This window comes from Macrobrachium nipponense, chromosome 47 (genome assembly GCF_015104395.2).
Source record: "Macrobrachium nipponense isolate FS-2020 chromosome 47, ASM1510439v2, whole genome shotgun sequence".
Lineage (NCBI taxonomy): Eukaryota > Metazoa > Arthropoda > Malacostraca > Decapoda > Palaemonidae > Macrobrachium > Macrobrachium nipponense.
In genome coordinates, this window is record NC_087222.1 from 26,886,139 (window position 1) to 26,898,466 (window position 12,328).

The 12,328-nt window shown below is 39.3% G+C and overlaps 1 protein-coding gene across 1 annotated transcript in view; it reads left to right on the forward strand.

Annotated features, from left to right (window-relative positions):
- The first annotated feature begins 3,020 nt into the window (after positions 1–3,020).
- Positions 3,021–12,328, forward strand: part of LOC135204812 (fasciclin-3-like) — a 47,244-nt gene continuing 37,936 nt past the window's right edge. Inside the window, 1 exon segment of the mRNA XM_064234999.1 lies at positions 3,021–3,428. Within this exon segment, the coding sequence (XP_064091069.1) occupies positions 3,320–3,428 (109 nt within the window). The 5' untranslated portion in view covers positions 3,021–3,319.

Below are 12,328 nucleotides of genomic sequence, written 5' to 3' on the forward strand. Positions count from 1 at the left end.
ATTTTGTTTGTTCTCTCTCTCTGGAATGGAATACGAGGCAGGAATTCTCTCTCTCTCTCTGGAATGCAATATGAGCTCTCTGTCTCTGGGAATGGAATAGCAAGCGGGAAATCTCTCTCTCTCTGGAGGACAATGCAGGAAAGTTATCTCTCTGTGTCGTTCTAGATTGGAATACTATAAGCCAAGAAATCTCTCTCTCTCTCTCTCTCTCTGTCTCTTTCCGGATTCGAATACTCTGGAGGACGAGGCAGAAAAGTTCCCTTTCTCTCTCTCTCTCTATCGTTCTAGATTGGAATACTAAAAGCCAAGAAATTCTCTCTCTCTCTCTCTCTCTCTCTCTCTCTCTCTCTCTCTCAGGATTGGAATACGGGGCAGGAAATGACTCACTTTCCCGTTCGAGGCTTTGTCTTTGAGAGTCTGAAATCGGTCGGTGTGGTGGTGGCCGGAGGGATGGAGAGAGTTTAGGAGGAAGACTCCGCTTTTCCAGGAGAATCATATATATACATATATAGATACGTTCGTGGGCCGTCCAGTAGGAGGAGGAAATGGGTTTCCGTATTTCTGGCTGCTGTGTTGGAGGTTGAAGGAAATGGTATTCCCCCCTTTTTTTTCAGGGGGGGAGAAGGGGGAGGGGGTATGGTAAAATAGTAACGGCGTTTTGCGTAGGATGTGATGCCGCTGCGTCAGATGAGAAGAAGCGATCGAGAGGTGTGCCTCTCTCTCTCTCTCTCTCTCTCTCTGACAGACACACACACACACACACTGGGACATGTCTCTCTCTCTCACACACACATTTTCTCTCTCTCTCACTCATTCACACAGGGACATAGTATATGGCTCTCTTCTCATACGCAAGCACTCACACACACACACACACACACACACAACAAGATACCCCATTTGCAATAATTATTTTAAAACGCGTCCGTCATCTTCTGTACGAAGTTGAGGACATTGAAACTGCTGAGCTGTGCTACTGGGAACCGTACGAGTGCTTGCATAAAAACGCCCGCCATCCCCCGCCCCCACCCTCGAGAAATGCCCTAGAATATATAATAAGATAACCTCACGCAATCTATATTTATCTGTATATAGACAGCCAGCAGCAGGTACTGTGGCTAACACAGTCTATATGTTATTAATTTGCATATAGATTTCAGGGGACGAAGTTCGCTTCTACTGGCTACAGTTCAGTAGTCCACCTGTAGCTCTTAAAGGGACACGAATATGTGTTTTTTTTCTCTTAATAGTGGACGAAGATCTTAAGATTTTCGTATTTGTATACATTTTTCATGAGGTCTGGTGTGTTTGAAGAAGAGAGGGACATTACGATATTACAGTTTAGGATACACACCCAGGTTGGTGTGTACATTTGTGTACAAGGGTGTCGTGCACCTGGATTTTATCTCTCTCTCTCTCTCTCTTTTTTAATATTCTTTGGAAGCTTGAAGAATTTCAAGTCAGTGGCCCCTTTGGTGGTGGACTTGTTCTATATGAATGGTGTTCTTCATCTTCTAAATAATATAATAATACAATACTCGAGAAATATTATAAAAAAAAAAAACGTAAGTGCAGAAACTAAGGAATGCAGTCAGTGAGTCACGTGGTGAAATATAATAAAAAAAAGTTTTTAAAATCCCCCACTCGACACCCATTTACTCATCGAACATTACTCACGGCCAATAAATCCAGGATTTCCATTCTGGTCTCTGGAAGGTTAATCAAAAGGTCGTCCACATCCACCTGAGTGAGTTTCCACAATGCGTCAACTTGCCCAGACCCGCGTCTGCTTCGTTGGGTAGCCATGCCTAAATTATTGTAGACACCTATAGCTTACCCCATCTAGATCTAAAAGCGCCCCCTTCTCGTCTCCCCGATAGATGTTTTTGGGGCAGTTTTTGTATCGTCGTCTCTGATTGGCCGAGTCGTTTTTGAACTTGGTGCGAGACCCTGTTCTTGAATAAAGAAGTTTTTGGGAAGGTTTTGTATCGGCGTCTGTGATTAGCTGCTTCGATCTAAAGGCTGCGTCATTGTAAAGTAGTGGTTAGTCTCTTCGATAACGCCACGTCTGGATGTCCATAGCAGAAGCAGTTACACATAACTGTTTTTGAGGTCCTCAGGGAGAGAGAGACAGAGAGAGAGAGAGAGAGAGAGAGAGAGAGAGGGAGAGGGTAGCCACCCCAATCCATCCTCACCGGGGCACCAATACACACACACACACACGCATACACGCGCACACACTCGACCAAAACTGTTAAGGGGGTTTTCTGCCAGGCCAGCCAACCTCACGGGGTTTGAAACCCATGTTCGGCCGTGGTATCTCTCTCTCTCTCTCTCTCTCTCTTTCTTTGATGTCGTTGGAACCGGGTTAGCCTCGGTTTAAGCTCGCATCCATGGCCCGGGGGGTTTGGGGGGAGGGGGGTTTGGGGGAGGGGGGGTTTAGCGTTCAGTAGGCTAATCCGTTGTAGTAGTTTATCCCGAATAGGAGCGTGAATGGAATTGTCATACGGTGGGCGAATAAAATAAGAATTATTGTTGAGTATATCACATTAGCGCGGGCATGGGCCATTGGGTTCCTGCCCCACTCCTCCTACTCGTATACCCCTACCCCCATTGGGGCTCCTGCTCCTCCTTCCTCCCCACCATCCCCCTCTCCACCCAACGCATCCATCCTCCAACCCAGTCCGTCTTCTTGAGTTTCCAGACTTCCAGTTCTTTCAAAAGCCTGGAAGAAGCTGTGATTCAATCCGCGGACTGGAATGAGACAATTCCAGCGCTACTTTCCAGCATCGGCTGCGTTGGTTCTCTGGATATGTCCGTGCTGTTATGGGGGTCTGTCGTAAATCCCTGAGCGTTTTTTTTTTTTTTTAAACCTTCGTCGCCGGAGGTTAGCACGTCGTACGTGCGTGCGTGCGTCAGCAGCAGCAGCGCCGTCCCTCCTCCTCCTCCTCCTCCTCCTCAGCTCGTACCTCGTCGTTGATGATCGCCGCCGATGGGCTGGCTGGCTCCCTCCCTTCCCTGGCTGATTCAGTCAGTGTACCTGTGACTGGCGGTACGAGAAGGTCTGTCTCGTCTCGTCCCAGCAGCTCCTCGCCCTTTTGGATTTGTATTATACGCAGCGCCTCCTCACCGCCCCCCCCCCCCCCCCCCCCAACCCCAAAATCTCCAGTGCTAGATGAGTCTTTCCCGTGAATTCAATGCTTCCTGACGCGCGGCTGTGCCACTGAGTTGATTCGAGAAAGTGTGACGAAAAAAAAAGTGTAAAATTTACTCAAAATTCCATTTTTTTGTGAGCGAGGCCTGGAGACTTCAATCGGACATGTGCAAGTGTTCCATCCTTGTGTGTCTAGCCTGGGCGGCTTGCGCCGCCCTGGCACAGCAGGAGTACGACGTAGGGGAACCCAACGACGGGGAGGTCGTGTTCAACGGTGAGTTACGCAAAAAGGGGAATCGTCCGTCATGGATGCGTATGTAGCGTAGCCTGACTTCAGACGATTTTTATTGTCATTTGTAATATATCCCAGATCGCAGACAGAGTTATTCGAATCCACGCCTGCTTTTATAATCTTCATTCATCTATTCCTCCTAAAACTCATTATGATCCTCCATCGAAAGGTATTTGGGAATAAAGAAATAGAATTAAAAAAAAAAGGTTTTAAGGTCATATTTCCGGTGGAGAAGAGCGTCTCTCTCTCTCTACCTGGTGCGGTGGAGGAGTTCACCGGTAATTGCAGGTAGATATTTCTCGAGGGTTGCAGTTGGCGACGGATGACTTTGTCAAGTTTATAGGTTTGCCTTTACTTAACATAAAGTGTGTTTGTGTATGTTTGTATGTAAGTAGAGAGAGAGAGAAGAAAGATTATTACCCCAAGAGAGACAGAGTCGAAAACTTGCACCGCGATAGAGAGAGATGGCGGTCGGTCTTGTAGCGTTGAGTCTGCCCCGAGGGCGATGGGTACTACCAACATTCCCAAGGACTCCGGGAGGGGGTAGGGAGGGAGTGTGAGCAAGGAGGAGGAGGAGGGGGAGGATGAGATATCTCTCCCCCTACCCGCTGCCAGCCTACCTACCCCCTCCCTCCTTTACCTGAGAGAGAAAGATAGCGAGAATTCCCCCCCCCCCCCCCCCCCCCCCCCCCCCCCCCCCCCCCCACCCCCCCCCCTCTCTCCTGTATGTAGGCTTTGTTTTCAAATTTTACGATGAAGGTCCATGAATCTATAGGCTTTAAAGACTTTGGGATACGATCCCTTCCGAGTCCGTCCGCCTACCTGATTGTTTGAGGTCGCGGCAGTGACCTCTAGAAGAAGAAGAAGAAGCCGTTGGGCATAGCTTCTTTATAATGAACGTCTTGGCATCGTGCCCGGTTTAGGGCAGAGGGAGAAAGGTTCCCGTACATTGGTTTTTGGTCTTAACCATCACCGGTGAAGAAGACGAACGTATCAAGACACATATAGTATTATATATATATATATATATATATCATATCTGTTATATTATCTGTTAATTATTTATTTAATTTTGTAAGCGCACCTTGGTATTCCTTTGTTTTTGTGTGTGTCTATTGTTTAGGTTTTTGTTTGTGATATTAACTTTGAATTTGCGTTACAAACAATATTTTTCTTTATAGTTCAGTTATGCAAAGTTTCTTTAGTTTTCTTTATTTTTTTATATAATGATTTTTCAGTTTTCAGTTTATTTCGTTCGGGTTATTTAAAGCCCAAAATCTCTGATAAACTTAATTTTTTTTTAATTAAATTGCTGTAGCCACTCGTATAATTTTTTTTCAAAAACCGACCTTCTCTCTCTCTCTCTCTTTATATAATATATAATATATATATATCCTATATATATATATATATATTATATATGTGTGTGTGGTGTGTGTGTATATATATACAAGCGAATACCACAGGAAAATGATAGTCAGAGATCCAAGCGCCTTTGTCTTTACTAAGACATTGTCAAGGAACGAATGAAATACAGTTGAAAAGAAAGTTACCAGGTAAACAAAAAGATCAAGAATACCAGATGGTTAATTGTCAAAAGGGTAAAAATCAATCAACCATCTGGTATTCTTGATCTTTTTGTTTACCTGGTAACTTTCTTTCCAACTGCATTTCATTCGTTCCTGGACAATGTCTTAGTAAAGACGAAAGCGCTTGGATTTCTACCTATGATTTTCCTGTGGTATTCGCTTATTTAATGAAGTCACGTGCATTTACTGCGATTTTTTAGGCATACATACATATATGTGTGTGTGTATGTTTTAAATTGCTTTGATAAGAAACTACTATGATTTTTTTTATGATCAATCATTTTCCATTTTCGAATTCGACTTCTCTTTCTCCTGAAACCTAATTACTTTTAGATAATTTTATTTTTATTTCTTCTTAGTCTCCCGTGTCCCCGGTCTCTAGAGGGACTGAAATATGCCCAAGAGACCTGGGTCATAGATGTGGGAATAATTTGTCTATGCTGAAAAATTTCATCTCAATATAAGGCTGTTGGGAGCAGGAAGTTACTTATTTTGATTTTGATAATATTAAACTTTTTGCCGTAGAAAGCATTGCTGAATGAAGTATAAATGTTTTATTATTATTATTATTATTTAATTGTAATTTTTCTACATGAAAACCTTTGTTCTCACAGATAAGATACACTTGGTAAAGCTTTTAAAAACTCTACGGTCTTTGCACGCACGCTTTCATAGTGTGGGCGCTTACAAACGCGCGCACACACAACACACACACACACACACACACATATATATATATATATATATATATATATATAGATAATATATATATATATATATATATATATATTTAGCCATCTTTTTACGTGTTCATCATCATGTATGTATCTATTCTCTTGGGAGTAATGATAGTTAGTTGCATTACTAGTAATAAAGAATAAGTTGTAGGAAATATATATAAATCGTGTATCCTATTCAGGCTAATAATAATAATAATTATAAAAATAATAGAAATAATAATAATGATAACTGAACAGACCAGTAACCTTGAGATATCTATAAATAAACATACATTCTGCATGACATTGGTTTTACCAACAAGGTTTCCCACATGCAAATTTAATATTTTTTCTTTTTAAGACGAACTCGTCCTCTGCAACGTTAAGAAGGGCCTGTCAGTCATTTGTTAATAATGTAGTGACTGTCTCTCTCTCTCTCTCTCTCTCTCTCTCTCTCTCTCTCTCTCAATGCAAGTAATTTACACTATAATATGAACAAAAGTTAATATTCATACAGAGCTACGCAAATACACATTCTCTCTCTCTCTCTCTCTCTCTCTCTCTCTCTCTCTCTCTCTCTCTCTCTCTCTCTCTCTCTCTCTCTCGCGGAAGACCTGTCTCACTTTCCAAACGCACTAGTCCGTTGAGTTAACACAAAGAATGCCAGAATGATTTTTTGAGTACGTTATTCATCAGTGTACTTCCCCGTTTCTGCATTATTATTATTATTATTATTATTATTAGTACTATTATTATTATTGTTGTTGTTGTTAATTAGTATTATCTTTTACTCTTACAATACAAAAACAATGTTCGTAAATATATCTCTGATATCCCATTCATCGAGTTCTGTATTAAGAACTCCCAAATCCCCATTATCAACTTTGAAAATTCATTATCAGTTCCTAAATATCCATTATTAAATCAATTTCCCATTATGAACTCTTAAATTCCTAATTTCCATTATCACTTCCTAAATTTCCATTATCAACTCTTGAATTCCCATTTCCAACCCCAGAGTTTTCATTATCAACTCCCAAATTCCAAATTTCCATTATATATCAGTTCCTTAATATCCATTACCATCTCCCAAATTTCCATTATCAACTCCCAAAATTTTAATTATCAAATTCCAAATTTCCATTATATATCATTTCTTTAATATCTATTATCATCTCCCAAATTTCCATTTTCACGGTCACAAAATTTAATTATCAACTCCCAAATTCCAGATTTACATTATCAGTTCCTTAATATCCATTATCAACTCCCAAATTTCCATTATCAACTCCCAAAATTCCATTACCAACTCCCCAATACCAAACCCCTACCTGACACACACACACTGCACCTCACACCAGACTCCCAAATAGCCTATGATAAGGACCACTAAACCTTTCGAGTATTTCTGGTCACGCGAAATGTTGAGCAACGAGAGAGAGAGAGAGAGAGAGAGAGAGAGAGAGAGAATTGCATCAGACACAAAACTGCGGAATGTTTTCCATACACCCTCCACTTAAAAAGTTGAGGAAGACAGGAGCAACGGCAGTTGGTACACGCGATGACGAAAGTTGAAAAGTACTACTGTCATTTCAGAGGGAGAGAGAGAGAGAGAGAGAGGGAGGGAGGGGGAGGAAGGAGGGGAAGGTTGATAGATGGCAAAGCAAGTCGCCAAGTTATTGTGTGGATTTTGAAATTGCTCTACAGGATCCGTTCCCCCTTGTGTCTCCTCGTGTGTTCTCTCAGGAGAGAGAGAGAGATTATGTATAGCTGAAAGATATCGCTATATTGAAATGACACGTTTGTCCATAATGTGTTGAGAAATCTATCATATAAATAGAGAGAGAAATCAGTAAAAGATACCATCACGCACACTATACTTCAGTAGATGGGGATGTGAAAGAGAGAGAGAGAAAGACAACCGTTAGATATCGTAGTAGTGAGGCAGATACCTAAAGGTTAGGTTTGAATTATACAGAAAGTGCAGCGGGGTGGAACCCGAGTTCTGTCTACCATTTAGGTGGTGGCCTCTGCTGCTGCTGCTGCTATTCCGTCAGCTCGACAGGAATCATCATTTCTACCGCTGGTATATGTCACGTGTTATTTCTGTGGAGAATAACATGTTCCCGTGTTCAGGAATTCTTGTTTTGGAAGACTTTTTATATACCAGTTTTACTCTGAATTGTTTCTCTCGCTCTCTTTTTTTGTGGGGGGGGGGTGGTGGGGTTGGTGTTTGGTATTAACACCTGATGAGATTCGGTTGGAATATTTGGGAATTGTATTCCAGTTTTAATATGAAATGTTTTTTGGGTTGTATTAACACGGGATTCGGTTGGAATTTTTAGGAATTGTATTCCAGTTTTAATCTGAATTTTTTTTAAGTGGATATTAACACCTGACATTCGGTTGGAATATTTGGGAATCGTATTCCAGTTTTAATCTGATATTTTTTTTTTTTTTTTGAGGGGATTCTGTTGGAATATTTGGTAATTGTGTTCCAGTTTTACTCAGAAAATGTTTTTGCAATTTTTTTAGGGGAATATTGACACCTGGGATTCGGTTGGAATATTTGGGAATTGTATTCCAGTTTTAATCTGAAATGTTTTTTGGGGTTATATTAACACCTGGGATTCGGTTGGAATATTTGGGAATTGTATTCCAGTTTTAATCTGAAATGTTTTTTGGGGTTATATTAACACCTGCGATTCGGTTGGAATATTTGGGAATTGCATACCAGTTTTACTGTCAAGTTATTTTTTGTGGGGTGTGTATCAACACCTGGTATATTTTTGTTTGCCTTGTTGATAATCAAGAATTTTTGTATTTTCTCAGTACAATTTTCCTTTTTAACTTTTTTAAAAAACAAATTGCCAGTGATACAAGGACCTGAGACCAATTAGAATGGTATGCTTGTGTCTGTCAAGAATGTCTACTAAGTGTTCATATATCCAGGAATACTTCCTACGTCCATCCTCAGTTTTTGTACTCTCAGTTCCAAGAAGCATTTCCTATGTTCTCGGTGGATTCTTGGATATCCAGATATGTCATTTGTCTAGATTAGTAAGCAATTTAGTGTTCGTAATACTCCCTTCCCCTCAGTCGACAATAGTGATTCACACTTTTATTTTTATATTGCTCTTCTACTTCCTGTCAAACTTCCCAGATTTCTTGACTTGCATCAGGTGAAATAATTGGTTTGTCCTTGGTAATATTATTATTTTAATGCGACCTTTATATACCAGATGATTATGAGAGATAGTCCTGTAAAGCGTGTAGCTTTTCCTCTGCTAGATTTATATAATATATATGAATATATATAAATATAATGGTTCAATAACAGCGTCCATTCAAATGTACAGTATTTCACAAACTGTCTATATAAAGACCTGAACTAAATTTCCTAACCATAGCAGGACAAATATACCATCCTCTGCTACGCCAAAAGCAAATTACAACAATAAAGAATTAAACGTGGAATTGCATTTGAAAGGAACAGGCATGCGAGAACTTCAAGGCCAGTTTAATAATTATTTCAGGTAGACTGCAGTTTATGGCTGGGCCGTGTTTTCGTAAATCAATGAACGTCATTTATTTGGGGGCTGCAAATGATTTTGTGTTTTCCGCAATCGTTCGCATCATGTGATTTGATATTTCAAATTATTTCATTTTTTAGATTGATATTTGAGTTCTTGGTGTCACCCAAGAAAGACAGGTCAGGAATGTTGACCTAGTCTGGCCTAGAATAACCCCTTGTGCTCTTTAACCCTGGATTGTAAAATGTAATAGGTCTTACCAACATGGCCATACGAAAGTTGCCATGTAGTTACATATAAGTGATTTGAGAAGACAAGCAAGCTGGTAGTTGTATATGAATTTTAAAATCATTACAAGTACAAATATTGGTTGAAATGATGCAAATGGATTGCTAGTGATGTGATTATTTATTGTTATTGAATGTGTAAGACGGAGAAATGAATAATAGTATAGGATATGAAAGTGTCAGTGATTTGTCCTGCTCTCTATATTCATAGCCACCCCTTAGCAGGGAAAATATATTATTATTATTATTATTATTATTATTATTATTATTCAGAAGATGAAGAACACTCATTCATATGGAATAAGCCTACCAAAGGGGCCACTGACTTGAAATTCAAGCTTCTAAAGAATACTATGTCACACATTCGGAAGAAGTAACAAGGTAGTAGTAAATACAGAAAGGGATCAGCCATTAGAAAAACAGACGGATAGATAAAAATGCAGGTAAACATGTGAACCGTTTGTTAATCAAACTCGCTTGTACCTCGATGCCAAGTAAACGAAAAAATCCATTAAGGTGCGTTTCTAGTCAATCGTAATCCCCAGGTCTGGGTTTAAACTTGTCCTGACATTCTTGGGAAGGCTGCCTCCAGAATTATTGAGAGGGTCGTGAATCTTGTATGGCCCTCTCTCTCTCTCTCTCTCTCTCTCTCTCTCTCTCTCTCTCTCATACCGTTTGTTGCTGGCTTGATTTGAGTCGTGATGTCTCTAGGATGTTTGTGTGTGTGTTTTTTTAAATAACTTGAAAAAAATATGCGTGTGTGATGGAAAGAGGACATATTTCCAACACCTGCCTTTCATTTCTTTCTACTTAAAATGATTTGTTTGTTTCGCCTCTCCTTTCTTTCTTTTTCACAAATATTTATTTTCAAATTGATTTCTATACTCTTTAGACAACAAATATTAGCAACCTGTCAACTTTTTCAAGTCAAAGTTTGGGGGCTTCACGATTGTACTCTCTCTCTCTCTCTCTCTCCTCTCTCTCTCTCTCTCTCTCTCTCTCTCTCTCTCTGTAGAATTCCCCCCAGTTCAGCAATCTCGTATGTTGGAATGTCTTAAGAATTCTTTTAGCAAGGACAAAAAGTGGTATAAAGTTTGTTTTAACCTTCAGGACGCTGAGATATATATGTGTCACTTTATTGCTTGTGAGTAGTCATATTATATATTTACAAGTTTATCTCTTATTATTTTTATGATTTTCAAGTCTTGATCTTTGTCACTCCATAGATTCATTTTTCTCAGTTCCTGTCAAGATACCTTGAAGATTATATCCATCGCTGTTTGGGCGTACGTATACTGTATCGCGTGCCGGTGTCATTTATATATCAGATAAACCACAATACTTACAGCCAAGTGTGCATAATCATACAGTTATATCCCACCTTGAGCTCTTAATAGAATAAAGATTAGATTGTCAATCTATTACGAGAAAATTGCTGTATGTCTATTTGCCGACATCCAAAAAAAATCACGTGGTAATGCTTTCGTCAATAACTTTGCTCTGTAATTGTTCAGTTATTTTTATGGTTATTGATTTACATGAAGGTTATTGGAGGAATATTTTGGTTGGGCGTATTCAGTGGTTATTGATTAGTTCGTATATTGGTCATTTTGTCGAGCGTATGATTATCTGAAACAGGCCCTGTAATATATTACCTTGCAAATCTGGTTTCAGTATTACTAGTATTCGATTTGTAAATATTCACTTAGTATAGAAATAACTAAACAAATGAAGGGAAGATTAACAAATGTAGATAAATATGTGCATCTAATAATAATAATAATATCATGTTTTAAATGTAAGACCCCAAACTCGATTTTATAACATTCTTGACTACTGGTACGTTATGTTTACCATTATTGAGAATGCTTGAGATTGGCATTTTAGTGGAAGTTTTGCGCATAAACAACCATTCATTTTGAAGAATATTCTTCCACATTCTTATCGTTGCTTATTTTCTTTATACTGTTCTTAAGAATGTGTGAATATCCTTCAAGAGGAAGGCCAAGGTGACTTGCATCAAAATCGAAAGCTGAGTCTCAATTTCTCGCTCCAAGAAAAGGACGTTTTGCACCTTTTCTTGCCCGGGAACTGTTGAGTTTATTTTCCTTTGTCATTGCAAAGATAGAGTAAATTAGGACATTCTGTTATTTGTTCCCATTGCTCTAAGAAAAACGGAAGTTTAACATCTTTTCTTGGCTGGAAACTGTTGAGTTTATTTTTCTTTGTTGCAGCAGAGATATATTAGATTAGGACGTTCTGTTGTTTGTTCCAGCGCCCAAAGAAAAAGGAAGTCTTACACCTTTTCTTGGCCGGAAAGATAAATTAGATTGGGACGTCCAGTTGTTTACTTTTTTGCCATCATTCATACAGAGGAACTCTGGCCATAAAATAAATAATGATTTAAGTTGTATCAGGAATTTTATACGTGTACATTTTGAATTTTTTCTTTCACTGAACATGGAAATTAAAATTTATTATTAAAGTCGCATCAGGGAAGTTATATTCATGTTTTCATCTTGATTTACGTGTTTTACTGAACCTGAAAATTAAAATTCTATATAAGTGGCATCAAGATTGTATATTTCTGTTTTTATACCAAACCTGAAAATTATATATCCTGCGCAGAACTGGACTTGACCAGAATTCAGAAGGATCTCGCTTAGTGTCCTCCTAGACTTCAGGATATTTCAAGGACATGGATGTCTCCATCAAGGATATCCTGTTTTTTTCCCTTGCAAGGGATAGGAAAAA